Below are 25,703 nucleotides of genomic sequence, written 5' to 3'. Positions count from 1 at the left end.
CAGCAGAATTTTAACCAGATATCCGTCTTCACATCGTCCCCTTGACTGATTACACAGATGTAATATCTCACAGTATTGTTTTCAATTCAACCCACATGTCGTAATTTTAGTATATTCCCAAAAAACACAAAGTGTGAGCTGCATTCTGCTCTCCAGCTCGTTTGTTGTGTAGATGAAAAATCTCTCAATTCATCCGATAACTGATTAATTTTTTTTTTTTTGACAGATTTAACTCGTTTAAATGTCAAATGTTGATTTAACTGAATCATTTTTGGGGGTTCATGATCATTTCTGATCATTCAGTGACAAAACGGGCGAAAAATAAATCAGATCAAACCCAGAACAGACAAACTAACCTACTACTCCTATTACTACTACTACTACTACTACTAGTACTACTACTACTACTACTACTACTAGTACTACTACTACTTCTCTTATTACTCCTCCTCCTACTACTACTACTTCTCTTATTACTCCTCCTCCTACTACTACTACTTCTCTTATTACTCCTCCTCCTACTACTACTACTAGTAGTACTACTACTACTACTACTACTACTACTACTACTTCTCTTATTACTCCTCCTCCTACTACTACTACTTCTCTTATTACTCCTCCTCCTACTACTACTACTACTACTACTACCACTACTACTACTACCACTACTACTACTACTACTACTACTAGTAGTAGTACTACTACTACTAGTACTACTACTAGTACTACTACTACTACTAGTACTACTACTACTACTACTAGTACTACTACTACTACTCCTCCTCCTCCTCCTACTACTACTAGTACTACTACTACTACTACTCCTCCTCCTCCTCCTCCTACTACTACTACTAGTACTACTACTACTACTACTACTCCTATTACTACTACTACTACTACTACTACTACTCCTCCTCCTCCTCCTCCTACTACTACTACTACTCCTACTACTACTAGTACTACTACTACTACTACTACTCCTCCTCCTCCTCCTACTACTACTACTACTCCTACTACTCCTACTAGTTTGTCTGTTCTGGGTTAGTTTGTCAAGCTGCAGTGATCAGTAATCAATTACTATTTAAAAAAACTGAAAACTAATCAGCACCTCATAATTTTTAGTAATCTTTGTCATAAAACACAGGACCTGCTCCTACTGTGGATACAAAATGATTTTCAGGTGCATGAAAATTCATGTTTATGACTATAACTTATGACTTACCAAGGTAGTACATGTTCCAGATGACATATTTATACTTGAAGAGCATGTCTTCGTTCTTGGCCTTCAGGTGATCCGTCAGTCCTTCTATGTCACACTTGTACAGCAGGTCCAGAACCAGGATGCTCGGAACCCTGAGGGCGACGTTGGCCAACTCTTCCAGACGAGGCATGTTTGAAACCCAGAGTGTGTGTGTGTGTGTGTCACATGCTGCTTGTTCGTCTTCGTGTCATCTGAAACAAACAAACAAACACAGAAACTGAAGTTCAAGCCTCCAGGCCGATTTTAGCTGAGAGTTCCGGCGTTTAGCGTCAGATTTAGCGCGTTAACTCCCGGCAGAGTCAGCTGTGCGCCAACACAGCGTGTGCACACGTGTTTTAAGCGTGTTTTAAGCATGTTTTAAGCATGTTTTAAGCATGTTTTAGGCATGTTTGGTGACACAGCCTCACTTACTTTGCTCGGTGACAGCCTGCTAGTGTCGGCTGGTCGTTAGCTCTGACACCGAGCAGCGGCATGTTTCCATCGCACAGCGAGCTCGGTGATTCACTTTGACCGGGACCTGAGCTCCTACGACATGGTTAGAGATGACAGTGGCGGGAAGAGTGGCGTTAAAGAGCTGAAATGAACCGAAAACGAGCAGCAGAGACACGCACAGACACGCACAAACACGCAGAAACACGCAATGTTGTGATTCCGCTCGCCTGCGTGGCCATTTCCCGTCTACACGTCATGTCGGAATGGACCAATCAGGGCCAGCGATTCTCGATTTCAAAATAAAAGTATGTTTTAGGATACTACTACTACTACTGCTACTATTACTCCTACTACTACTACTCCTCCTACTACTACTCCTACTACTACTCCTACTACTAGTAGTACAACTACTACTACTCCTACTCCTACTCCTACTACTACTACTACTACTAGTACTACTACTCCTACTACTACTCCTACTACTACTACTATTACTCCTACTACTCCTCCTACTACTACTCCTACTACTACTATTATTACTCCTACTACTACTACTACTACTAGTACTACCACTACTACTCCTCCTCCTCCTCCTACTACTACTAGTACTACTACTACTAGTAGTACTACTCATCCTACTACTACTAGTAGTACTACACCTACTACTACTACTACTAGTAGTAGTAGTAATAGTAGTACTACTACTACTACTAGTAGTAGTAGTAGTACTACCACTACTATTACTACTACTGGTACTACTACTATTACTACTACTGGTACTACTAATACTACTACTACTACTATTGCTACTACTATTACTACTACTAGTACTACTACTACTACTATATTATAATATACATTTTTATACTGCACTTTTTTTGCACATTTTTCTATACAACTAAATTAAAAGTAGTGATGAAGTTAGAAATATTCTTATTGTGAAACAAGGTTTAAAAAAAAATTATGGGTACTTTCAGGATTATATCTTAAATGGATAAATAATAATGTACAATTAAATCAATCAGTCTAAAAGATACACTTGAACCTCTTAAAGCACGAGATATTTTATGAAGGATAAAATGTGTCATAAAAAACAAAATTCATGTGTAATAATTCTGTAGATATATTTGTCAGACTGATTAAGACTGTTGACGTGTGAAACATCTGCATGTTTGTTGTGTCTGTGTGAGCAGTCGTCTCTCCTACCATCATCCACATGTTGTCATCACCGCTCATCATCCCGCCTAGAGGTAAATTCCCAGAACAAGCAGTAGAAATCACAAAGTTTCTCTCATGGCTGTCTCTTTGGGATTGTGACATTTGGCTACAAAGTGTACATGAACTGTTAGCACTGCAGTTACTCAGGAGAAGACGTGACTAATACAAAGAAAGTACATTTCCTGATTGTGTGGGTGGGAAGTTGCCCAGCTCTCATCTTTTTATCTGCAAGTTTTGTGACTTCAGGCTCTTCATACCTCCTTTAGTCAATCATGATCATATAATAATCATGTAACCTTTGCAAAGGTTTGATGTTTTCCTGTACCCAAACTGAAATTAAAAAGGTTTTCTCTGTCTATTTTATTTTTAAAGGTATAATTACAGACATTAAACTGGTTTGGAGCAGCAGTTTAAATATTTCCAACAAACTTTGGATGAATTCAGAGACTCTGCGCTCCTTAAAATGCTCTCAGAGAGACTGACAGGCAAACCTGGAAACACAAACAGAAAGGCAGCCTCACTGTAAAGACTGTTTATGTACACATGCATACAGAGCATGTGGGAACACTTCATATAGAGCTTAGAGAGTGACACTCTGTTTTTCTTAAACGTCGCCTCGTATTCAAACATTATTAGTTTTACCAGATGTGGACAGCCAAGTGAGTGAAAGCTGAGTTCAGTTCATGACAGTGCAACTTAAATACAACACAGATGTGATGGTTTGCTGACAATTTAAAAAAATATGTGGTTTGGGTGGAGGTACAAACACAGAATGGAGTGTTCCCTGTGAGTGTTTCAACAATCTGTGCTCTTTAGTTGTTGCTGTAATAAAGACTAAAGATGGAGGACAGGAAGATCACAAACAATCACTGAGGGTGTAGTGACTTGTCTCAGATCATGAGCTGGAGACAACGTTCTACTTCGATCCCCTACAGTTCCCTCTAGGGAAATACTAAATATCAGCAATGTTTACAAAAGAAGGGCCCAAAAAGACATTTTGTCAGCAGAGTCAGAGGTGAAGAAGGAGGTGGAGGACAACGTGAATCATCGAAATGAAAAGATAATATCCAAACACAGAGGGGAGAGAGAAGATTTGCAGCTTTGTGTGAGTGAAATGTCAAAAGGCGGGATGTACGGGAAATTTGGGTTTTACCAACTACGGGGGGGAGTTGCTGGTATTAATCAGCAGCTCCAACAACATAGGACAAATACATTATATGTACTGATGCATTGCATGCGTTTAACTTACAGGATCCAAATATGTGGAACCACCAGAACATGAGGTCAACAAGAAAATGGAGAAGAAACTGAAGCTTATCAAGAGTTTTTTGAGAGTGTAGAGAAGATCAAACTTATTACTATGACCAATCAGTGTGACTGTAAAGTGTCACTGAAACAACATCTATCTGAGGAAGGTCTAACACAAAAGTCCCCACCAATTTCCTGAGTGCTCGATATCAGATGAAACATCATATGAACTGATCGTGGCAGATATTCTGACATTTTGACGGTTTGCTGAAACATCAGACAGGATGCACCTGTGATCTCCCTCAGACATCTACAGCACAGTAACACTGAAATGCTCTTTAAACCCTGCTCAGGTTGAGATCTATCGTCCTGTCCAACTTCTTCCCTTCCTATCCGAAGCCATCCAACAGCTCCCAGAATTCCTCTCACTGAACAATCTTCTTCTGGGTTCAGGAGTGGTCAGTCAACCGAAACTGCTCTGTTGTCTGTGACAGAAGTCCTCTCTGTACTCTCAAACATGGGCATCTCTGGTTCAGCTCTTCCTGGTTTAAATTCTACTCTACTCTATCCTGGCTTGGACCATCTCACCACAGAGGTGCCCCAGGGCTGGGTGCTGGGGCCCCTTCTCTTTGCTACTTACACCACCTCTCTGGGTCCTATTATCGACTCACATGGCTTCTCGCATCGCTGCTATGCAGATGACACTCAGTTATATCTGTTATTTCCACCTGAAGACCCCTCGGTCTCTGCATAGATCTCTGAATGCCTCTCAGACATATCTACATGGATGAAGTCACACCAGCTCCAGCTGAACCTTTAAAAAACTGAACCAGCCAAACCTACAATACACCAGGACATCAACATCACTGACTCCTTAGCTCTCGCCCCTACAGGGAGAGCGAGAAACTTAAAGGTCATAACTGATGACAAACTAACTTTCTCTGATCGTGTCACTTTGGTTGCTAAGATGCATCTCCACAGGTGCTGTTACTGTTTTTTTGTGGTTAAACTACTACACGTTGGTGTTTTAGCTGATCTTTCAGTCGTCCTCTGAAAATTAAAACTGTGTCACCATCCAAATTTGACTCATTTCATCTGTGACAGTTTCTTTTTATCTTTGACTCTAAAAAAAGCCAAACCACAGAGCAGGAAACTTGTCAAACATTTTCTCCAACTACAAACCCCACATATCTTCAAAACTGATCAAAACGTTCATCAACAATGTTCGTTTTACAGCTACATTTGTTACTGTATAAATAGCGTAGTAATTCTTCTGTACAAAAATGAGAAATAAATAAGTAATTTGACATTATTGGTATAATATTTAAAATAACAATTTGGTCATTAATCTACAGATAAAGGCTGTAAAAGAATCAGATTTATTTTCCAGAACTTTTTTTTTAGTTTGAAAGTAAAGATAAAGTTAAATGTTTACGTCTATATACTGAGCCACATATTTAATTCCAGATAATTATTGTCATTTTACATGAATTTGTATGTAAATAAAAAAACAGAAAATTACCATAATAATAATAATAATAAAATAAAGAAAGAAAGAAAGAAAGAAAGAATAATACAGTGCAGTACAAAAGTGAGAGGATTGGTATAATACTTAAAATAACAATGTGGTCTTTAATTCACAGATAATAGCTGTCATTGTAAAATACAGAAAACTACTGTAAACATTTTTATTTATTTTCCACAAATTAACTTTTTCTTTTACATAAACTGAGAGAAAATGGAAATACTCAATATTCACTATAAATACCTCAAATGTGCTTAAGTAAAATGTACTTAGTTACTTAGTTACTTTCCCCCACTACATGTTAATAAATGGGTCAAAGTTTACAAACTTTTGAATCGCCTTTTTTCGCGGGATTTTGACTGGAATTTTGGGAGAAAGGGGAGGAGGAGGGATGTGGATGTGGAGGAGGAGGTGGGATTGAGGAGGAGGGATGTGGAGGAGGAGGTGGGATTGAGGAGGAGGGAGGAGGAGGAGGAGGAGGTGGGATTGAGGAGGAGGGATGTGGAAGAGGAGGTGGGATTGAGGAGGAGGGATGTGGAGGAGGAGGAGGTGGGATTGAGGAGGAGGGCTGTGGATGTGGAGGAGGAGGTGGGATTGAGGAGGAGGGATGTGGATGTGGAGGAGGAGGTGGGATTGAGGAGGAGGGATGTGGATGGAGGTCTGGCTCTGTCAGATCTGCACAAACAGTTTTTTTCCTTCATCTGTGCAGCCTCGGACAAAGACAAAGATGGAAAAGTCATTGAGCGTTTTGGCCGCTCTGATTGTTCTGGGAGGATTCTCAGACGCGCTGACAGACGATGCATCGACAGAGAGAAATCCATTATTCTCCAACCACACGACTACAGCTGAGTCTGATCGCAGCACAGACCGACCGACTCCAACGACTCCGACTCAAGTCTCCAGCACCACTGTCAGAGACGAACAGCTGCAAACCAAAAACAGCGAAGAAGAAACTAAAGATGAGACAACAAAACTGGGTAAGACGAAACTTCAAGATCATTGATGTTAATTAATGAACGTGCAATTAATCAATGATGCCTTCAGGGACCCACGGAGGTTCTGGCTTCAGTACACACATCTTATACTGAAGTAAAAGTACAAAAGTAATAGACATAAAGTATTTTTTGTGTGTTATTACTTTGAATTTGTAAATGAACTGAATTAATTAGGTAAATGTTTTAATAAGTTGCATAAAATGGAAAGTAACTCAAAGGTACTTGAGTAAATGTACTTAGTTACTTTCCACCCCTGCCTGGACAACAGAAGTCAGTTTTTCTCTCTAAATGTTCACTGAGAATCTTTAAATGAGTGAAAATAAACATTCATTTATATAATTCTGTTACTCTGATGCTGCGAGGTAATCCAGGTAATTCCTCGATAGTTACTTTTGTAGTTTCTTGATTACTCTGTTAATTCTTTGGTCCATAAATGGCCAGAAAACAGTCGAAAAACCAAAAGATGACAAAGAAAAGCATCAGATATTCACCTCTGGCAGGCTGGAACTCGTCAGTGTTTGATTAATCAACTAATAACAGCTCTGTTTAACGGGTGTCCTCAAATTTTAGTGGAGTGCTAAGAAACAAATGCTCCTTTCATTTTTAAGGTGCTGTGGTTAAAGAACATCTCTTGATGTAAAGAGAACAGACAAACATGCTTCTCCCTCCGTAAGAGGATTGTTACTGTCATGAAATGCTCTGCAGCTGCAGCTCTTGTTCCTCTGTTTGACTCGACTCCCTCTTGCCCCTCGGCTCTGTCTCAGATTACATTCAGACCCTCCTAGCATTCACTTATCTGCAGTTTCCTTTTGGAGAGAGGGCCTCCAAACTCCCACTGGACTGACCCGAGATGATTGGAGATATTCCACATAACTGCTGGCACCTCTTATTACATCGGCCATGTGTTTGCTTACTCAGAGAAACCAGAGCGAGAGTTTTTAACCCCTCAGCAGTCGGTCCAAACATCTCCACACAAACTTCCAGAGCAAGATTTTGTATCTGCTGTTTCCTTTCCCTCCCAGAGTGTCCTCCTCTCGGCATGGAGTCCCTGCGGGTTGACGACAACCAGATCCAAGCTTCGTCCTACCAGAGAAGGGGTCTGGGTCCTCACAGGGGGAGGCTGAATATCCAGGTTGGTCTAGATGTGGATCAAACATCAATCCACCTATGCTGAGGCTTTGGAGTGACAGTCCTGTGAAAAGATCCTGTAAGACGATAATCCCCAAAGTTAGTGGGGTTTAACCATAAATTCATAACAATCTGTCCGATAGTTACTGAGATACGGACCAAAGTGATGGAGGTGATTAACTAGTCGATTCATAAACTGATGTTTTATTTCTGACCATATTTCTTAAACTAATAATGAACCATAAAATAAAGCAGATCGGCTGCATGCTTCATCACTTTTTCCACTTTTATTGCCACGTAAAATTGCCACTATAATAAAGCTCCAGTGTTAGGGAGCCTTCTTCTACTGTAAAACACAGGGCAGCAGAGCTGCTCAACATCCCGACCTCCTTCATTCAACAGTCTGAAAGCAATTATTTCACAATCAGGGTCAAACACTGAAACCTTTGGCAACGCTTCACGTCGAGGCAGAGCTGAAATCGTTAGGGTCGGTTTAATGGATTCTGCAGCTGAGCGTCTGTGTTTTTCAGTCGGGCATCGAGGACGGGGACCTGTACGACGGAGCCTGGTGTGCTGACTATAAGGACCAGCATCAGTGGCTCCAGGTGGACGCCATCCACCTCACCCTGTTCACCGGAGTCATCCTGCAGGGACGAAACTCCATCTGGAGGTCAGGTAGTATCAGGATGATGTTTACAAATCAGATGGTGCATAATGTTAAAAATGAGCTTTTCAAAGCCAGAACACAACGTTCCTAATCTGCATAAAAGTCTAATAAAAACTTCTGGCCCTTCTTTGTCTTCGTTACAGTTGGGACTGGGTCCACACCTACAAAGTCCAGTTGAGTAATGACTCCGTTAACTGGAAGGTCTGCATGAATGGGACAGAAGAAGCAGTAAGAATCGTTCTTTTTGTATTCTCTGATCAGAGGAATGTTCACACTGTGACTGCTCGACCTCACGCTGATGGAAAACAGATTTTCAAGAGTTTGTGCCAAAGTGTAAAATATGTACTGTACTGCGGACAACAGTTCAACCACACTCAACATGAAAATAAATAAAGTGGAATTTATGGTTCAACAGTCTTTTCACAAACGTAAAAATCTGTTTTCAAACTAAAATAGAGATTTAAGGATTGATGGAACCTGTGCCTCAAACTGAAGGAAGATTCGCTGCATTTTCCAGAAAACGCCAGAGAGATTTTTAAAAAGTTTATTTAGCTTAAGAAGGAACTCTTGATCCTTCAGTTTATTAGTCACTGGACTGGAACTAAAGCTTTGAGACACATCTTGTGGAGGAAAAGGATTTGTCTCTCAGATAAAGCAAAGTAGAAGTATTAAGTTGGGGAATTCGACCACAAACCAAAGTTTGGGACAAATGAATGCACAAAGTTTTACGGTAACCCTTCAAATAGTTGTTGAGATATTTCACAATTTTAGAAGCTTGTGCAGCCGTGGTGGTGATTTTTATGATCCTAAAAAATGTTCAAACTTGCACAGATCTTTGAAGGAAACCAGAATCCAGAGACTCCGGTGCTCGCACTCCTTCCTGTTCCCACCGTCGCCCGTTACATCCGCATCAACCCTCAGACCTGGTACTTCAACGGCACCATCTGCCTCAGGGCTGAGATACTTGGCTGCCGCGTCGACGGTAACGATGATGCATTTGATGTGTTTGCTTTCAGAACGAGACGCTCGGCGTGACTAACAGGTCAAGATGTTTTTCCTCGTAGATCCAGCTGACATCTACTCCTCAGAGCGAGAACCCGGATCCAAAGACGCTCTGGATTTCAGACACCACAACTACAAAGACATGAGAAAGGTTAGAGCGTGATGAATGGCTGCGAGGCCACACATGCACGATGAGTAACTTTGGTTCCCCTAAAGCCCCTGCCAGGCTTTTTACTCAGAGTCTTAATAGTCTGCAGGTTTACTCAGTTCACATTTAACCCTTTAAAGGCTTTAAAGACTTGTCCTTTTAACCCTGAAGCTCATGAAGTCTGTAACCGACGAGTGCCCGGACATCACCCACGTCTACACCATCGGGAAGAGCTACCTGGGCCTCAAACTGTACGTCATGGTGATCTCAGATAACCCCACCAAACATGAGCTAGGTAAGACAACTTCTCCTCTTCTAAATTGAGTTTCTGGACCAGAGTTTATCCGGTTTCTCTTGTTACTCTGAATTTAGCTGCTCGGGAGGGGGGGCCCAGTTCAACATCCTCCAGTGTTTACACAGGCGTGTTCTGTGCAGCAGCACCACACAGGGAGGCTGGGATGTCTTGTAAAGAAGGCCTCTCCTGTGTAAACAAACTGATAAACGGGGCTGAAATCGGAGAGCGCTCCCTCCACCTAACATTTCTTTTGGATCTTGTCTTCAGATGGAGCCCGTCTTCATCTGCCAAAATAAATGTTCAATAAATGAAGTGAAGTGTAGCTCTTCTTTCCTTCTTCTCAGACAAACGGCATAAACACATTTAGAAATCACTCCAAAGGAGTAATAATGGGAGTTTTGGTTATTTAGAGCTGATTTAAGCTTCAGCTCGATTTATTTTTCAGTCAAGCTGAAGATTTAGCTTTAGGAATGTCTGCCATCATGTCTGGCCAATCCGTGTATGATTATTGGCAAAGTGCTGTGAGCCAGCTTCATGTTGCGTAACAAAACACAAGTGTGTTTTTATCGGAGAGTATTCCTGATGTGCCTTTAAACCCACTGAATACAAAAACAATCAAACCATTTCAGGTGTTTCATGTTTAGTTTATCGTGACTCGCTCGATTTTCCCCCTTGGCAGGTGAGCCGGAGTTTCGCTATGTGGCGGGGATGCACGGGAACGAGGCCCTGGGCCGAGAACTCGTCCTCAACCTCATGCAGTACTTATGTAAAGAATACAAGAAGGGGAACCAACGCGTCGTTCGGCTGGTGACCGAGACAAGAATCCACCTCCTGCCCTCCATGAACCCTGACGGATACGAAGAAGCTTATAAGAAGGTGGGTGAAGTTTGTCTGAGATGAGTTAGAGGAGGGATGATGGAGCATAAGATTCAGAGACTTCAGACTAATGCACAGTTTAGCTTGAAGGGGATCAAGTGAAGGAATAATCCAACCAGGGCTGTGTATTTAACAGTTAATGTGCTGGCACGCTGTATAGCAGCGACGTCTCCAGAGAGATTCCAGCTTCCTGTCTGTCTCTTTTCATTTCCTGTCGCCTGATCTGTTGCAGGGCTCAGAACTGGCGGGCTGGGCTGACGGACGATACAGCTACGAAGGAATCGACCTGAATCACAACTTTCCAGATCTGAACAACATCATGTGGGACGCCCAAGAGACGGCAACAGATAAATCCAAAGTCACCAACCACTACATCCCCATCCCAGAGTACTACACCAAAGAAGACGCCATGGTAAAGACGTGCGTTCTCTGGGTGGTGGAAGAAGTATTTAGATCCTTTATCACCCCATGTTGAAGCGGCGTGTTTCTACAGTAGCCCTGAACAGACAAACTAAACTAGAGAAGGACTTTTGCTTTTTTTATGCATTCCTTGGCCACCGTAGTTTCTCCTTCATGCAAGGAAGGACTGAGCGATGAGAGAGGGTTGCAATCAGCGACTAGACACACTGGTCCTTTAAATGGAAATACTTAAGTACCTCAAGCATAGTAATCGAGTACTTAAGATACATTTCACCACTGCAACAAATCAACAGGAACTGCAGCGCCATCTGCTGGCATTCTTAACAACACTGTGGCAGTAAAGAAACATAAATCACGAGTATAAACGCAGTAAAAGAGGCTTTAAAAACAGACTAACACCCTGATGTAGTAAATATTAACAGTTAATAAATATGCTGTACAAAATTTGAATGAAATACAGATTACAGCCTTCCAAAACAGCCTAAAAAAAAGGTGACATGTAACAGTTCGTACAGTTTGTCTCCAGTTTATTAGTGCATAAATGTAGGTCACACTGAAAAGCAGTGTGTGTGTGTGTGTGTGCGTGTGTGTGTGTGTGTGTGTGTGTGTGTGTGTGTGTGTGTGGACAGTTTAAGAAGAGGAAAATAATGTTTCCACTGCAGCAGCATGCAAGCCTCAAATCAGGAAGTCGTGTCAGAGCCAAGAGGAGTGTGGTTTTCCTGGAAGCCCGAACATTGTCACTCAGTGTTTGGTTACAGCTTCTTTGTTAAAGGCGAACACCAAATATCAAATATATCCACTTTAAAGGTGCACTGTGTCACATTTAAGGGGATTTAAGGACATTCATAACACAAGTAACAACAACTCAAGACACACGTGTACATGTCGGTAAGCCGGTGTGTCTTGTCAGTCCGCAGACCGACAATAATAATAAACAACCGGAGCAGCAGGGGGAAGGCGGTGAACAGGTCTTCATCAATGACAGTATCTTGACTTGTGTCGCAGTGCATTGTGGGATTTGTAGTATGAGCGGTAGGAGAGTGATTTACCACAGGGAGCGGGTCCTCTTCCACAGAGTCCACCATGTTTCTACAGTAGCCCAGAAGGCACAAACCAAGCACCGCCTCTAGATATGGACATGAGAGTGTAAGGCGAGGGGTATTCAGTTGGATGCAACTTTACCACTAGATGACACTAAATTCGACACACTGGACCTTTTTTAAAAGTATTATTTTATATTAATTTCTGCTAATCGACACGTGTTTGGAGCTCTTCCATCTACAAGCTACGTTTCTAGAAATACATAGTTCATACGATGACTGAACACACACACAAACTTGCGTGATCATGCGTGTGCTGCCAGAGTTAGAAGAAGCTAGAAGTTAGAGGTCATTGTATGTGTTCAATCATGAAGTCAGCTCATCCACTTTGACCATCCTTTGCCAGGTTGCACCGGAGACTCGTGCCGTCATCAGCTGGATGCAGGACATCCCCTTCGTGCTCAGCGCGAACCTCCACGGGGGAGAACTGGTGGTCACGTATCCCTTCGACTGTACCCGTGACTGGGCCCCTCAGGAGGACACGCCCACGGCGGACAACGCTTTCTTCCGCTGGCTGGCCACCGTCTACGCCTCGACCAACCTGGTGATGGCCAACCCGGACCGCCGCATCTGCCACTACGAGGACTTCGAGGCCCACCACAACATCATCAACGGCGGAGCCTGGCACACGGTTCCCGGCAGTGAGTCAGCGCAGTGAACTCTTTGCTTTTGGAGAGGATGTTTTCACAGATGATAAAACCTGGTGGACAAATTCTTTCACTCTTTCACAGGACCCCTTAAACTTCAGACTTAATGCTTCTTTGCAAACATCTTAATTTAAGTGGATGAACACTAACTTCTAGATATTGTTTTGATCTATATTTTGTCTACAGACAAGTCAAGTTTTAATTGAGTTCAATCAGCCTTTCAATACAGCTTTCAATTAGCTTCTTTGCATAAATAAAACATCATTTTAAATGTTTGTTTCTTCGTTTCCTGCAGGTATGAATGACTTCAGTTACATGCACACCAACTGCTTCGAGGTGACGGTGGAGCTGTCCTGCGATAAGTTCCCTCATGCCAGCGAGCTTCCCGTCGAGTGGGAGAACAACAAGGAGTCTCTGCTGGTTTACATGGAGCAGGTCGGTCTGGTTGTCCGTGCACGATGTCATCCACCGCCTTAAAGTTTCTCTTTGGGGTCTCACAGTGAAGCATTTATTCTCTGCTCAGGTTCACAGAGGCATCAAAGGTGTGGTGAGAGACAAGGAGACCAAACGAGGAATAGCAGACGCCATAATCAAGGTGGAGGACCACGACCACGACATACGATCAGGTCAGCTCAGCGATTGATTCATCTGTTAAAGGGTTAATGCAGAAAATGTTCAACTGTGAGGAGATTTTAATTTAGGCTGGGATCACAAGTGGACACAGCATGAAGGTCACCGCTACTCTGCAGGCTTCTTGACAGGCATTCTGGGAAATGTAGGAAGTCACTAACTTGCATTTTTCTGTCTCCATATCTTTTTTCTAGCTGCTGACGGTGACTACTGGCGTCTGATGAATCCGGGTGAGTACAAGGTGGTGGTTTGGGCCGAGGGTTACTTCCCGTCCATGCGTCGATGCCGCGTTGGATTGGAGCCACATGCCACCATCTGTGACTTCACCCTGACCAAAACGCCCATTCAGAGGCTGAAGGAGATTCGGGCCAAAGGCGGGAAGATCCCACAGGACCTTCAGCTGCGTCTTCGCGCTCTGAGGCTCCGCAAGCTTCGCGCCAGCACCAAGGCCATCAACCGCCGCAGGGAGGGCCAGAGGGGCCAGCAGGAGCAGACGAGGAGAGCCCGGAGAGCGTGAGAACAGACGGGAAGCCTCAGAGATGAGAGCTGGATGACGGGCTGAAGAAGTTCAGTTCAAACTGAGAAAACCGACCTCCGGAAATAGTGACACGTTCCTATGAGAGGACGCTTTTAAAGACACAATTAGAAACATGTATCGCATATCTGTCGCTGAGATTTCCACTTCCACCAACGTGGCAATCACAGCTTTAAAATATTAAATTTAAACATTCAACAGCGACGTGTTCCATGACCGCCGCACAAACTCTCACTGAAGCTGACAGGATACAAACTTTTCGAAGGATAATGGACACCTACACGTTCATAGACAGGCATTCTTTAACTGTTTTAGTCCACATTATAGCCGGTGACGCTGTAGTGTTTGCTGTAAGACGACTGAGTTGAGAATTTAACTGTCAGCTGGTCTGATATGTGACACTGTTTTTGTTCGACTGTCCAACAGGATCATAAAAATATCTAATAAAGATGACTTATTTGTGTTATCTATATTCTGGTGGAACAACAACCGAGAAACAAACTGTTAGAGGAGCGTTCCCGACCTGAGACAGGAATGTTCAACATAAACCAAAGTATTTAAGACATCTAAGTGTTTTTTAAAGACGATAGGACGACTGAAACTTACAAGTTTGGTCCACCATGATCCGGCTTCTGTTTGAGGTTTTCCCTCGCTGCCGTCTCCTGGTGTTTTCTCATGGTGTGAATAATATTATAAAGAGTACGGTCTAGACCTGCTCTGTATGGAAAGTGTCCTTCTGCTATGATGTCGTGCTGTATAAATAAAACTGAGTTGAAAACTCCAACCTCATGGTAGAGGTCCTAGAGAGAAGGTCAAAGTCATCGGAAAACGCTGAATGCTGGCACAGGATCTTGTGCCTACATGCCAGATGTTGAGCTACTGGATGAACTGTGAAGCCTCTGGGCACCATCAATGGCACTCAACCAATAGATGTCAGTTTGGAACAAAGGGAACGACTAACCAACATAAACATCCCTGAAAACTACAAAACATGACGTATATCCAACATTTTGCAGAAGCTATTGTTCGGCTATAGAGCCAGTGTGTAGAGCAACGGTTCCCAACTTTCATTGGCTTTCTCAACCCGTAAAACACAACTATGGTTGTAAATGTCTACGTGATGTGATTCGTTCTTCACATTTTATTTTAATATGTTTTAGAGGATAAAGCTAAAACTTTACGCACAAATACACAAGATAAGAAAGTCTGGAAAAAGGTCGACCTCATGTTTGGGAATCACTGGATCAGAGTCTTTACAGGCGTGAGTTTGACTGCCATCTAGCGGCCGATTCAAGTTTTAATATTGGAATAAAAACAAAATACTGAAGAACAGAAATACTCAAAAACACCAGACAACAGTCAGCAGTGCAAAACAAGCTAACCTTTTTATTTCAGTGACAATAAGTACCATTTTTAGTATCCGGTCCTCGCTGGACAGCCATTTAGGAAACAACCGTACAAGCAATTTAACATGTTTTCCGTCTCTCGTCCACGCTTCTTCCTCCACCTGGGGTCAGTTGAGGTGACGGTGCACAGGTAACACCAGAACTACTGAGAACATTCAACGAATCCACAACAGAATCAAGGTTAAAAACCCAGAACGGGACTGACAAACAGAACTAATCCAAAACAAATCAACCCGGGTTTTTTTCAGTTGCTATACCTGAAGTGAAAATGGCAGATAAGACACTTCTTCTGTGAATATAAGTGAAATAAAAGCAGCACTAAATATACAGCATGGCTGGTCCTTTCACCTCCAGCTCAGTCAATTAATCCAACTCTAGATTTAACAGCCAAATCCAGAGCATCTCTTCATGTCTGTAACTCGTGAGACGAGTTGTTCCACAGTCAAAAAGTTCCTGAACTGACTGAACTGAACGTGAAACCGACCCCATTGGTGAAATATGCACATTTTGAGCAGTTAACTGAGGTACAAAGTGTTGAAAGCATCCTTCCTCAGAACATACAGGACCCCGCTGTGAGCTGGGAAATATGAAATCACATCTGTGTTCAACTTTTTCACCTCAAATTTAAATCGACATTTCTCGATCACGTTTAAAAAAACATTTTGGGAAATACTCTTAGCCACGTTTTCTGGCGATGGGTTAGATGAGAAGATCGATGCCAGTCTCATATGTAAAGCTGCTTAGCTTAGCTTAGCACAAACTTGAAACAGTGGAGAAACAGCTACCCTGGCTTTGTCAAACATTAATGAGCACACTGTATCTCATTAGTTTGTCTTTAAGTGTGAAAATAACCCGATTCACAGCGGTTAGCGCTATGACATGGACTATTTCTTTTCTGCCAGGGAACCAGCGCTAACTCTGCTACAAAACACAACATTTAAAACTGCCAATAAAACTAACTAATGCAAATTAAACGAACATGTGTTAATTAATGACGTTAACGGGTGCTGGTGGGCAAATTTGGAAACCGTTGGCCTGAGCCAACCCATTCCAATGTTTGTGCTATGCTAAACTAAGTTAAGCTAACTAGCTGCTAGCTATAGCTCCATATAAGACAGACAACACTGTTTCCAGTCTTTGTGCTATCCAAGCTAAGCTAAGCTAAGCTAACTAGCTGCTAGCTGTAGCTCTATATTGGACAGACAACACTGTTTCCAGTCTCTGTGCTATCCAAAGCTAAGCTAAGCTAAGCTAAGATTAGCTAGGCTAAGCTAAGCTAACTAGCTGCTAGCTGTAGCTCCATATTGGACAGACAATGTTTCCAGTCTTTGTGCTATCCAAAGCTAGGCTAAGCTAAGCTAACTAGCTGCTAGCTGTAGCTCCATATTGAACAGACAACACTGTTTCCAGTCTTTGTGCTATCCAAAGCTAAGCTAAGCTAAGCTAACTAGCTGCTAGCTGTAGCTCCATATTGGACAGACAATGTTTTCAGTCTCTGTGCTATCCAAAGCTAAGCTAAGCTAAGCTAACTAGCTGCTAGCTGTAGCTCCATATTAGACAGACAACACTGTTTCCAGTCTTTGTGCTATCCAAAGCTAAGCTAAGCTAAGTAGCTGCTAGCTGTAGCTCTATATTGGACAGACAACACTGTTTCCAGTCTCTGTGCTATCCTAAGCTAAGCTAAGCTAACTAGCTGCTAGCTGTAACTCTATATTGGACAGACAACACTGTTTCCAGTCTCTGTGCTATCTTAAGCTAAGCTAAGCTAAGCTAACTAACTGCTAGCTGTAGCTTCATATTGGACAGACAACACTGTTTCCAGTCTCTGTGCTATCCAAAGCTAAGCTAAGCTAACTAACTACTAGCTGTAGCTCTATATTGGACAGACAACACTGTTTCCAGTCTGTGTGCTATCCAAAGCTAAGCTAACTAGCTGCTAACTGTAGCTCTATATTGGACAGACAACATTGTTTCCAGTCTGTGTTTTATCCAAAGCTAAGCTAACTAGCTGCTAACTGTAGCTCCATATTGGACAGACAACATTGTTTCCAATCTTTGTGCTGTCCAATGCTAAGCTAAGCTAAGCTAAGCTAACTAGCTGCTAGCTGTAGCTCCATATTGGACAGACAACACTGTTTCTAGTCTCTGTGCTATCCAAAGCTAAGCTAAGCTAAGATAAGCTAGGCTAGGCTAAGCTAACTAGCTGCTAGCTGTAGCTTCATATTGGACAGACATATCGATCTGCTCGTCTAACTCTTAACATCTTAAAAAGAGTATTTCCAAAAATGTCGATCAATTCTTTTAAAATCAAAACCTTTTTTTTTTTCTTTTAAATAATCGCAGTAGCAGATGTTCGCCTTTAGTTCTCAGCTCAGCAACTCATCACAGAGGAGAAGCACCGCCTTGTCCAAGCAAAACACATTTTGGCATCTGAAAGCGTCGCCCTCGTATAAATAAGACAGGAGAATCTTCATAAAGGCTGGTATGCATAGTAGTACACGCTAACGTCTAATCTGTGTGTTTACATCTGTTCTGCAGTCGGTCAGTCGGTGTGCACGGGAACATCCACGCGTGTGCTTGGCTCTTACAGCAGCTATTCTACATAAAACACAAAGAAAGCATCGCCGACAGCTACAACAGTCAAAGTGATCTCCCTTACAGGGGAAAAAACCTGATTGGTCACCACATGGATGTGAGGCGAGGGGGAAACAAATCAAACACTGACGCGGATCAACAACAAAATGAGGTACAAGGTCGAAAAACAAGTCAGATTTAAAGAGTCTTGGCAAGTTTCATCCTGTGAAAGGTCAAACGGACGACGCCGAGGCAACAAAAAGTCAAAGGATGAGGCTGACAGTATTCTAGATTATTCTCAGCCCAAAAATTTACTGATTTTACTAACTAATACTGTCCGTGTGGCCAAATACTGATACATCTGTTACCTCTAACTGTGTATTACTCATCACTACTTACTCCAGTTTGAGTAACTAAAGACGGATGTGGCCAAATGTTTCAGGAAACGACTGAGCCTTTTTTTTTTTTAAAGTTGTTTTTATAGATCGAAGTCAGACAGATGAAAATACAGAATAATGCCAGCCTTATCTTTACGGGAAGAAATCTGAAACTGTAAATATTATTTCCTTCACAACAATCTTGCAGTAGTGGTTTGTACAGAAATCAGAGCAGCTGAGCGACTTCTTCTGCTTCTTCTTCTTCTTTCCATTCGCAGGCTTCAGATGAAAACACACAAACCGTGACGGGAAAGTGAATCTGTGAGCAGAGATTTAAATGAATCAACCACCGTGAACGAGTAGTGCCGACGTTAACACACCAATAAAACCACTAAAAACCATGAAGGCGGGAAAAGAGGGGGGGCGGCGATGGAAAACACAAGAGTGAGGGTCAAAGATCAGATTGTATGAGCAGAGAAGCAGCACCAGTGGAAACGTGAGCGTGAGCAGCAGCTGAGGACTTAATGGATTAATCTGTCTGTCTGTTTGCATCCTTAGTGTTTTTGTCCCAAGACAGCGACATCTGGATGTGCTGAGTCTCCAAAATAAGTTTCTACCGCTAATCTTTAGTATGAAAGAGTTTTTTTTTGTTTCTGACCGATGCCATGTCGCATCTCTCGGTTGAATCATCCAAACCTTCGAGGCTCGGACGTCAAACCGTCTCCTCGGTCTGGACGGGAGTTTGTTTTGTTGCCTCAAACTTGAAGTTCAGAGTCAGAGAGGCTGAAAGTTTTTACCCACGACAGCTGAAGTCTCTTTTACTTCTTTCTTTTTCCTTTTTTTTTCCAGGTCGGCGGCCGTCATCTGATGATTCCCGCCCAGACAAACTCTGCTTCACAGCTGCTGCAGACCTGGGTCCAGAAGTACAAGTCAAATATATTTAAGTTTGTTTTGTCACCCTTTAGGTGCCAGGTGGGTGGAGTTTTCCATACAGGTCGCCTGGCAGAAGGTCCAGAAAAATCACAATATTCCTTTTATACCGTGCGTCAGACTCCACACAGAAAAATCACACCCATCCGGACCACGTCGGAGATGTTCAAGGCTCCTCAAGTTTTCATTATTTCTTTGCACAACTAGGATTAGAGATTAGATCTTAAGGTCACAGAATATATGTGGTAACATTTCTACATCTGTGCACGAGCACCTCTCCACCCAGGTCTGCAGCGCGTTGTTCTCCAACAGCTCCGGCTGCTAAAACTTGGGCTGGTAAAGGGCGACGCGTCCGCTGAGGCAGCCCGAGGCCAGCTGGCAGTGCGTCGGAGAGAACTTGGTGGTGAGCACCACGTCGCTGTGCGAGTAGATGGAGCGGATCTCCCTGAGGCAGCTCGTCTGGACGGGGAGGCAGTCGGCCAGCTCGCCGCAGCTCTCGTCGAACGCCAGCAGGCGGACGCCGTAGCCGTACGGGGAGCAGATGAGGCGTCCGTCCGGGCTGAAGCACAGCTCTTTGATGTAGCCCCGGCCGACGTTGGCCTCCTCGATGTAGTGGGTGAGGCGGAGGGAGCAGCGGGGGGAGACCAGCGGGCGAGTGGGTGCTCCCTCCTGGAACTCATAGACGCAGGTCCACTGCAGGAGACAGGGAGGGGGAAGGAGACGCAGAGTTAGAGGCAGTCAGTGTCACACGATGTGATTTGAAACTACTAAGAGACAGCGGTCTGTGGTCCACGTTCAGACTGGACTGTATGAAGACTACCTTCTTATATGGCTGCTTGTGTTTAGAGGTGTTCGAGCATCTCGTGGTCGAGTGTACCAGACCATTGTGGTTCAAAGGGAAAGCCTTAGAGATAGGGTGAGCCGCCGCTCCTTCACGTGGAAAGGAGACGACTTAGGTGGTTCAACGTCTGATTACGACGCCCCCCTGGGCTCCTTTTCCTTTGGAGGTGTTCAGGGCAGACCCAGAACCCACAGGAGGGACGACATAGACTGCTAAGAAGCAAGCTGCAGGTGCATCTCACCTGATAGAGACGCCTCTGCTTGTATCTACCCTCACCTGAGGGTTTTTTCATACTCAACAGATGCAGGTGCAGTGTGACCTTAAGCTCCAGCTGAAGATAATAATGCCATTTCTACAGCACACCAACAAACGGTCAACAGAGGTCACAAATGACTTGAGACATGCAGCGACACATGTAGCATCACACATTTAAAATCAGCTGTGAGAGAAGAGAGCGTGTCTGCTAAGTGTTTCTCACCTCCTGGTCGTCCATGTTACTGGAGCATCGGATGAGCGTGGCCCAGCCTTTAGGGTGGAGCTGCAGGGAGGTGATGCAGTTCCCTCGGTCTCTCTCTCCGGGGATCTCCGGAGTCAAAACCTCCAGGCTGTTTCTGGGAGAAAGACCTGCGAGAACAAAGTTTGTGATCACTCTATAGTCCGTCTTCATGAGACGTGTGTTCAGTTTTTACCCCAGGACGTCCCTGACCTTCTCTGTGAGGGTGGATCTTGCTGGAGTCGTTACCCTGGCGAGGAGTTCCAGCTGACCTGGACGCCGACGTGCCTCCATCTACAGAATCACAACAAACATTTTCTTTAACAAACTCTTCAGAACAAAACGACAAACAGAGCTGCACCCGTTGTTTTTCTGTGATCTGACCTGAGCTGAGCGGCGTCCGTCGCGCTCGCAGCATGCGGTAGCTGCCCACCTCAAGGGACTGGGTGAGGTCCAGGTCGTGGAGGATGAGCAGGTACCCTGAGGAAGTGGAGATGAGCATCTTGGAACAGTCGGGCGTCAGACGCATCCGCATCAAGTATCGGGTGTGGAAGAACTTTTTGTGCGGGCAGCCGTCCTCGGTGAACCTGCAGACGGAGAACGATCACAGAAACCTGAGCACGCCGTTACATAAACTGGGGACGAGTTTTCAGGAGGAGAAATTAGATTTTCGTGGTTGAATTATGGCCAAAGAAAAAAACCCATTTACCCCACCTTCAGCTGTAAAGTTGCACTTTTTATTTGATGGAGGCATAAAAGAAAAGGGGACTGTAAAAAGGTGGTGATGTATTGGTTGGAGTTTTATGTGCAGCTCCCGGTACGACATGACATAAATGCTAGAAACGGAAAGAGGTAAAAGTACTGACACAAAAATAAGAAACAAAACGTGGATTTTTCTGGATTTAGTGTTTAGTGTTTAGAGAAATTGATAATTGATTAATTATGTCATTCATTAAGAAAGAAACTGCAGGTTTGCACGTTGCAGATTTGAAGCTTTTAAATCTTTATAAATTTATTGTATTTAGACTTTTGGTTGATTATTCGACATAACAAAAAACATGAAAACATCTTTCTCTCCCGTACACACACAAACCTGTTAGTGTCCCATGTGATGACGTTGCCGTCGAAGCCGGACGTGACGAGGAGACGAGTGTTGGTGTCGTACTCGATGTTCTTCACCCAGCTGGCGTGGCCGTGCAGCGAGCAGACCTTCGAGTTCAGCTTACGGAGATCCCATAACGCGATGGTGGTGTCGTCAGAGCAGGTGGCAAACAAACGATTGTCCAAAAACCTGCGAGAGGGACAGATCAGGGTGAAACTTCTCTGCAGACGTGACTGGAGACCTCTCTGCACTGAAGACGATTTAAAGGATCATGTTGGCGTGGAGATTCAACATTAAAGTGACGCACCTTATGTTGTTGACGCAGTCCTCGTGGGCTTCTGTGAGCGTTTTGATGTGTCTGGACGAGATGGGATCGAACAACAGGACCTCAGTCTGCTCGCAGGCCACAGTCAGTACAGACCTGAGCAGGACGGACACACAAATCAGAGACGCTCGTAAAAACTTACGAGAGGAGCAGAGTTAATGTCGCTGTTACAGAGGGGAGAGAGGAGTTTAACGCACAGGAATAAAACACAGAACTTCCAACATATACGACGGAGACAGTAAAGAGAAGATATGTGGAAATAAAAACACACAACATCTAAAGAAATCTCATCACAGGCGCCGGACAGAAAGAAAGAAGAAATAATGATCATTAAAAAACATTAAGCTCATAGCATCCCTCCTCGATACACAAAGTCTATTGGCAAGAGCATTTCAATAAATAAAATTACATTTACACGCCATTACATCTCTGACTGTGAGGTAAGAGCACCAGTGTCTGCACCAACACTCGTAATAACGTGATTAAAACTGAAGATATTTTAAAATCAGACTGCAGCGAGGGATCGTCTGCTGCTTTAATAAAACCTGAAGGACTGACAAACGTCTGGAGCACGTCTGATTTGTTTTAATGAACTCAGATGTGACTTTAATAACGGCTCTGTAACTACCTAATTCATCATTTTATTTATTCGTTCATTTCCAGACATTTGTCTCGTGTGTCGTCTTCCTTTGTTCTCAATCAGACTCGACTTCATGAGGAAGCCGCGGTGTCAGTGTGTGCAGCAGGATGCTGCAGAAGCAGCGAGTGCAATCTTCTCTGCAGCAGCACGAGCTGAAGCCACACTTAAAACTGAACGAACGGATGAATTTGGGCGTTTGCGAGCTGCTCTGGAGCTCCACATGCTTCTCACATGAAGTCCTGATGGAGCAGCAAAGCAGATTCAGGAGAGACTCCTGCAGCTCCACTGGAAAAAAGTTATTCTTGCTCTCTGCCATCACACTTTATAAAGACTTTCCTCTGTGCAGACAGGAGACTTGCACGAACTCTTGCCCTGAGTAAGACTGCACAGAGTTTCTGCATATTTTGATATTCTAACATGGATATATGAATATGTTCTTCCATCCCTTTAAACTCATCTGCCTCGTGTCTTTTCGTGCACATCGTGTGTTTGTAATATTTGTAACTGCATCACAACTTTTCAGCTTAAAACCTGAAACTGTTTCTTATTTAAGCTCCAAAAATAAATGTAGAAATCCACGCTGAGCACGTTCAGGATGTCTCCTCTGCTGCATGTCCCTCTCTGCAGGCAGGACACGTGTTGTGTCTCGCTGTCACTTGAGCCCGTAAACAAATATGATGCAGCCTGGACGCAGCTTGACCTGGTTCGGCTGCAGGATTTTCCTCCTGTGCATGTGCTGCCTGCTCACAGAGGCTTACAGCCTGTTTGTCTGAGCCTGCCGTGCTGTCAGGTGTGATCCTATATCACTGTGAAGCACGTTTATGCAATTCAAGCACTTTCCAGGATATTTACCCAAACCCGTTCAATGCACCCTGTGGAGCTGAAAGGCCCAAACCTGTCTTACCCGTCCGGGGAGTACTCCAGGTTGAACACGGCTCCGTGGGTCTGCGTGCTCAGGTTCACAGACTCCACAGCCGGGTTCATGGAGCAGTACAAACTGGTCATTGTCCTGAAGTTGTCCCGAGCCGGGTCCACGAACACCCCTCGTCTTATTGTCCTGCTCTGCAGCCACGAAAACAGGCTGGTCCCCCGGCGGCTGTCGGTGCTGGAGTCCCCGCCGCTCCCCGCCTGCGGCACGGCGGCCGGCGGGTGGCAGCACGGCTCTCGCTCGTCCGACGCCGGAGACGTGGAGCTCCGCTCCGGCCGCTCCTCGCTGCCGCTCTCCGCCGTCGTCGGTGGAGGAGGAGAAGCCACCGGAGCGATGTCATCCTCCACGTCCGACACGCTGCCGCTGTCGGGCCTGTCCTGCGACTCGTCGGCGTCCTCGCTGTCGCTCTGGTGCTCGGAGCTCATTGTAGCGGCTGCGCGGCGGCTCCAACGGCGGAAAAAGTTGACTGCCTCCGGTCACCTACCGAGCATGAACCCGCGTCCCGTGTCCCGGTCCGTTAACGCGCCATGGCCGCCAGGCTGCAGCTGCACCGGTTACCGTCTGGATTCAGGTGTTTTGTTGTCAGACTCGGCAGCGTCAACCCCAACACGGTTAGCTAAAATGCTACCGGAAAACTACAAATGCAGATTTCAAAATAAAAGCGCACTGTATATATTTTTAAAGGAAACTGCCTCGTGTGCGCGTAAATAGAAACAAAACACATTAGAAATATTACCTATCGATGTTTACTTGCGTTTTAATTAATCTCTTGACGTTTTTATGAATTAAATCACCTATCAACAAATAAACTTTCAGCGATATGTATTTTAAGCTGAAAGGTCCAGGCGGAAGTTTGTGTTTTTTATTGTAGGTAACTTGACTTTTATTTTCTTCACCAAAACAAATGCAAAATAAAAAAAGTAATGACGTACTTCCGTTTCCGTGTCCAGTTTGTAAGGTGCACTGGTTGTTTACTGCCAGCTGCTGGATGAAGGTTTGAATTATTCAGTGTTTCACTTTATTACAGCAGAGCTGGAGGTGATCAACCTGAACCAGACACAAGGATCCAGATATGATGCACTGGCCTCTGTCTTAAGAAGGACGCTTTTTACTTTCAGGTGGATTTATTCTCCCAAAAATAAATAAAACAATTTACATATCAAATTAAATCAGATTTTATTTGTACAGCCCAAAGTCACAAAGTCCATTTTCCTCTGAGGCTTTACAATCTGTACAGGGAGTGACACCCTCTGTCCTTAGACCCTCGGTTCCAGTGAGGAAAAACTTGCCCACAAAAACCTTTAACAGGGAAAAAAGGTGGAAGAAACCTCAGGAAGAGCCACAGAGGAGGGATCCCTCTCCCAGGACGGACAGACGTGCAATAGATGTCAGTGTACAGGACAAATCAACACAAACATATTGTACAATTACAATGACTGACAAAATGACAATGAATTACAATGACTGATAAAATGACAATGAATTACAGTGACTGATAAAATGACAATGAATCACAATGACTGATAAAATGACAATGAATTACAATGACTGATAAAATGACAATGAATTACAATGACTGATAAAATGATTACAGTAGCAGTGGAACCTGTGATAGAGATAGAGAGACACAGATGCACAGCAGCAGCAAATCATAAACTAACTATAAACTGTAATGGAGATATGGCAGCAATAATGACAGTAGTAATATGTGTAGTGGACGTCATGCAGGACCACAGCAGCAGCCACGATCCATGAGAACCTGCTGGACGACAGAGACACAAACTCCAGGGATAAGGTTTAGTTAGTAACATGCAGAGAGAGAGAGAGATGGTTTTCAGTAAGGGAGATGTGACTGCATCTTCAAACAATACCGTGCCTGACTAGGCATAACCCTGAATATGTCTGTGTCCATAACAGGTGAACTGAACAAGATTAAACTCTATTCTATGACCACTTCAAA

The 25,703-nt window shown here is 43.8% G+C and overlaps 3 protein-coding genes across 3 annotated transcripts in view; 1 reads left to right on the top strand and 2 right to left on the bottom strand.

The window, feature by feature from the left end:
* zmp:0000000662 (RING finger protein 145) overlaps positions 1-1,956 on the bottom strand; it is a 10,971-nt gene extending 9,015 nt beyond the window's left edge. Inside the window, exons 1-2 of the mRNA XM_010755408.3 lie at positions 1,673-1,956; positions 1,223-1,452 (exon numbers count right to left, since the gene is read on the bottom strand). Coding sequence (XP_010753710.3) covers positions 1,223-1,391 — 169 coding nt within the window. The 5' untranslated portion in view covers positions 1,392-1,452; positions 1,673-1,956. The remainder of the gene's footprint in view (positions 1-1,222; positions 1,453-1,672) is intronic.
* A 4,346-nt stretch (positions 1,957-6,302) lies between these two features.
* cpxm1a (carboxypeptidase X (M14 family), member 1a) lies at positions 6,303-14,591 on the top strand. Its single transcript, XM_019277825.2, has 13 exons — positions 6,303-6,661; positions 7,702-7,811; positions 8,338-8,477; positions 8,618-8,702; positions 9,306-9,456; positions 9,539-9,627; positions 9,796-9,919; positions 10,599-10,795; positions 11,028-11,207; positions 12,662-12,956; positions 13,258-13,397; positions 13,486-13,588; positions 13,787-14,591. Exons 1-13 carry the CDS (start codon positions 6,331-6,333, stop codon positions 14,107-14,109), a joined length of 2,268 nt encoding a protein of 755 aa, XP_019133370.2. The 5' UTR covers positions 6,303-6,330; the 3' UTR covers positions 14,110-14,591.
* A 3,972-nt stretch (positions 14,592-18,563) lies between these two features.
* On the bottom strand, positions 18,564-24,521 carry wdr32 (WD repeat domain 32). The gene is made up of 7 exons (XM_027274788.1): positions 23,720-24,521; positions 22,158-22,271; positions 21,842-22,039; positions 21,133-21,335; positions 20,962-21,042; positions 20,734-20,879; positions 18,564-20,107 (listed from the first exon to the last, which is right to left on the bottom strand). Exons 1-7 carry the CDS (start codon positions 24,166-24,168, stop codon positions 19,736-19,738), a joined length of 1,563 nt encoding a protein of 520 aa, XP_027130589.1. The 5' UTR covers positions 24,169-24,521; the 3' UTR covers positions 18,564-19,735.
* Positions 24,522-25,703: the final 1,182 nt, after the last annotated feature.

This window comes from Larimichthys crocea, chromosome XXIV (assembly GCF_000972845.2).
Source record: "Larimichthys crocea isolate SSNF chromosome XXIV, L_crocea_2.0, whole genome shotgun sequence".
Lineage (NCBI taxonomy): Eukaryota > Metazoa > Chordata > Actinopteri > Sciaenidae > Larimichthys > Larimichthys crocea.
This window is presented reverse-complemented; position numbering and strand designations above follow the sequence as displayed.

Excerpts from the sequence above, each read along its gene's own strand:
- cpxm1a (XM_019277825.2), top strand. The coding sequence starts at position 6,331 with ATGTGGATGGAGGTCTGGCTCTGTCAGATCTGCACAAACAGTTTTTTT. Across the intron at positions 6,662-7,701 it reads AGATGAGACAACAAAACTGG|AGTGTCCTCCTCTCGGCATG; the intron begins GTAAGACGAAAC and ends TTTCCCTCCCAG. Across the intron at positions 13,398-13,485 it reads TGCTGGTTTACATGGAGCAG|GTTCACAGAGGCATCAAAGG; the intron begins GTCGGTCTGGTT and ends TTCTCTGCTCAG.
- wdr32 (XM_027274788.1), bottom strand. The coding sequence starts at position 24,168 with ATGAGCTCCGAGCACCAGAGCGACAGCGAGGACGCCGACGAGTCGCAG. Across the intron at positions 22,272-23,719 it reads CTGGAGTACTCCCCGGACGG|GTCTGTACTGACTGTGGCCT; the intron begins GTAAGACAGGTT and ends CGTCCTGCTCAG. Across the intron at positions 21,336-21,841 it reads ATCACATGGGACACTAACAG|GTTCACCGAGGACGGCTGCC; the intron begins GTTTGTGTGTGT and ends CTCCGTCTGCAG.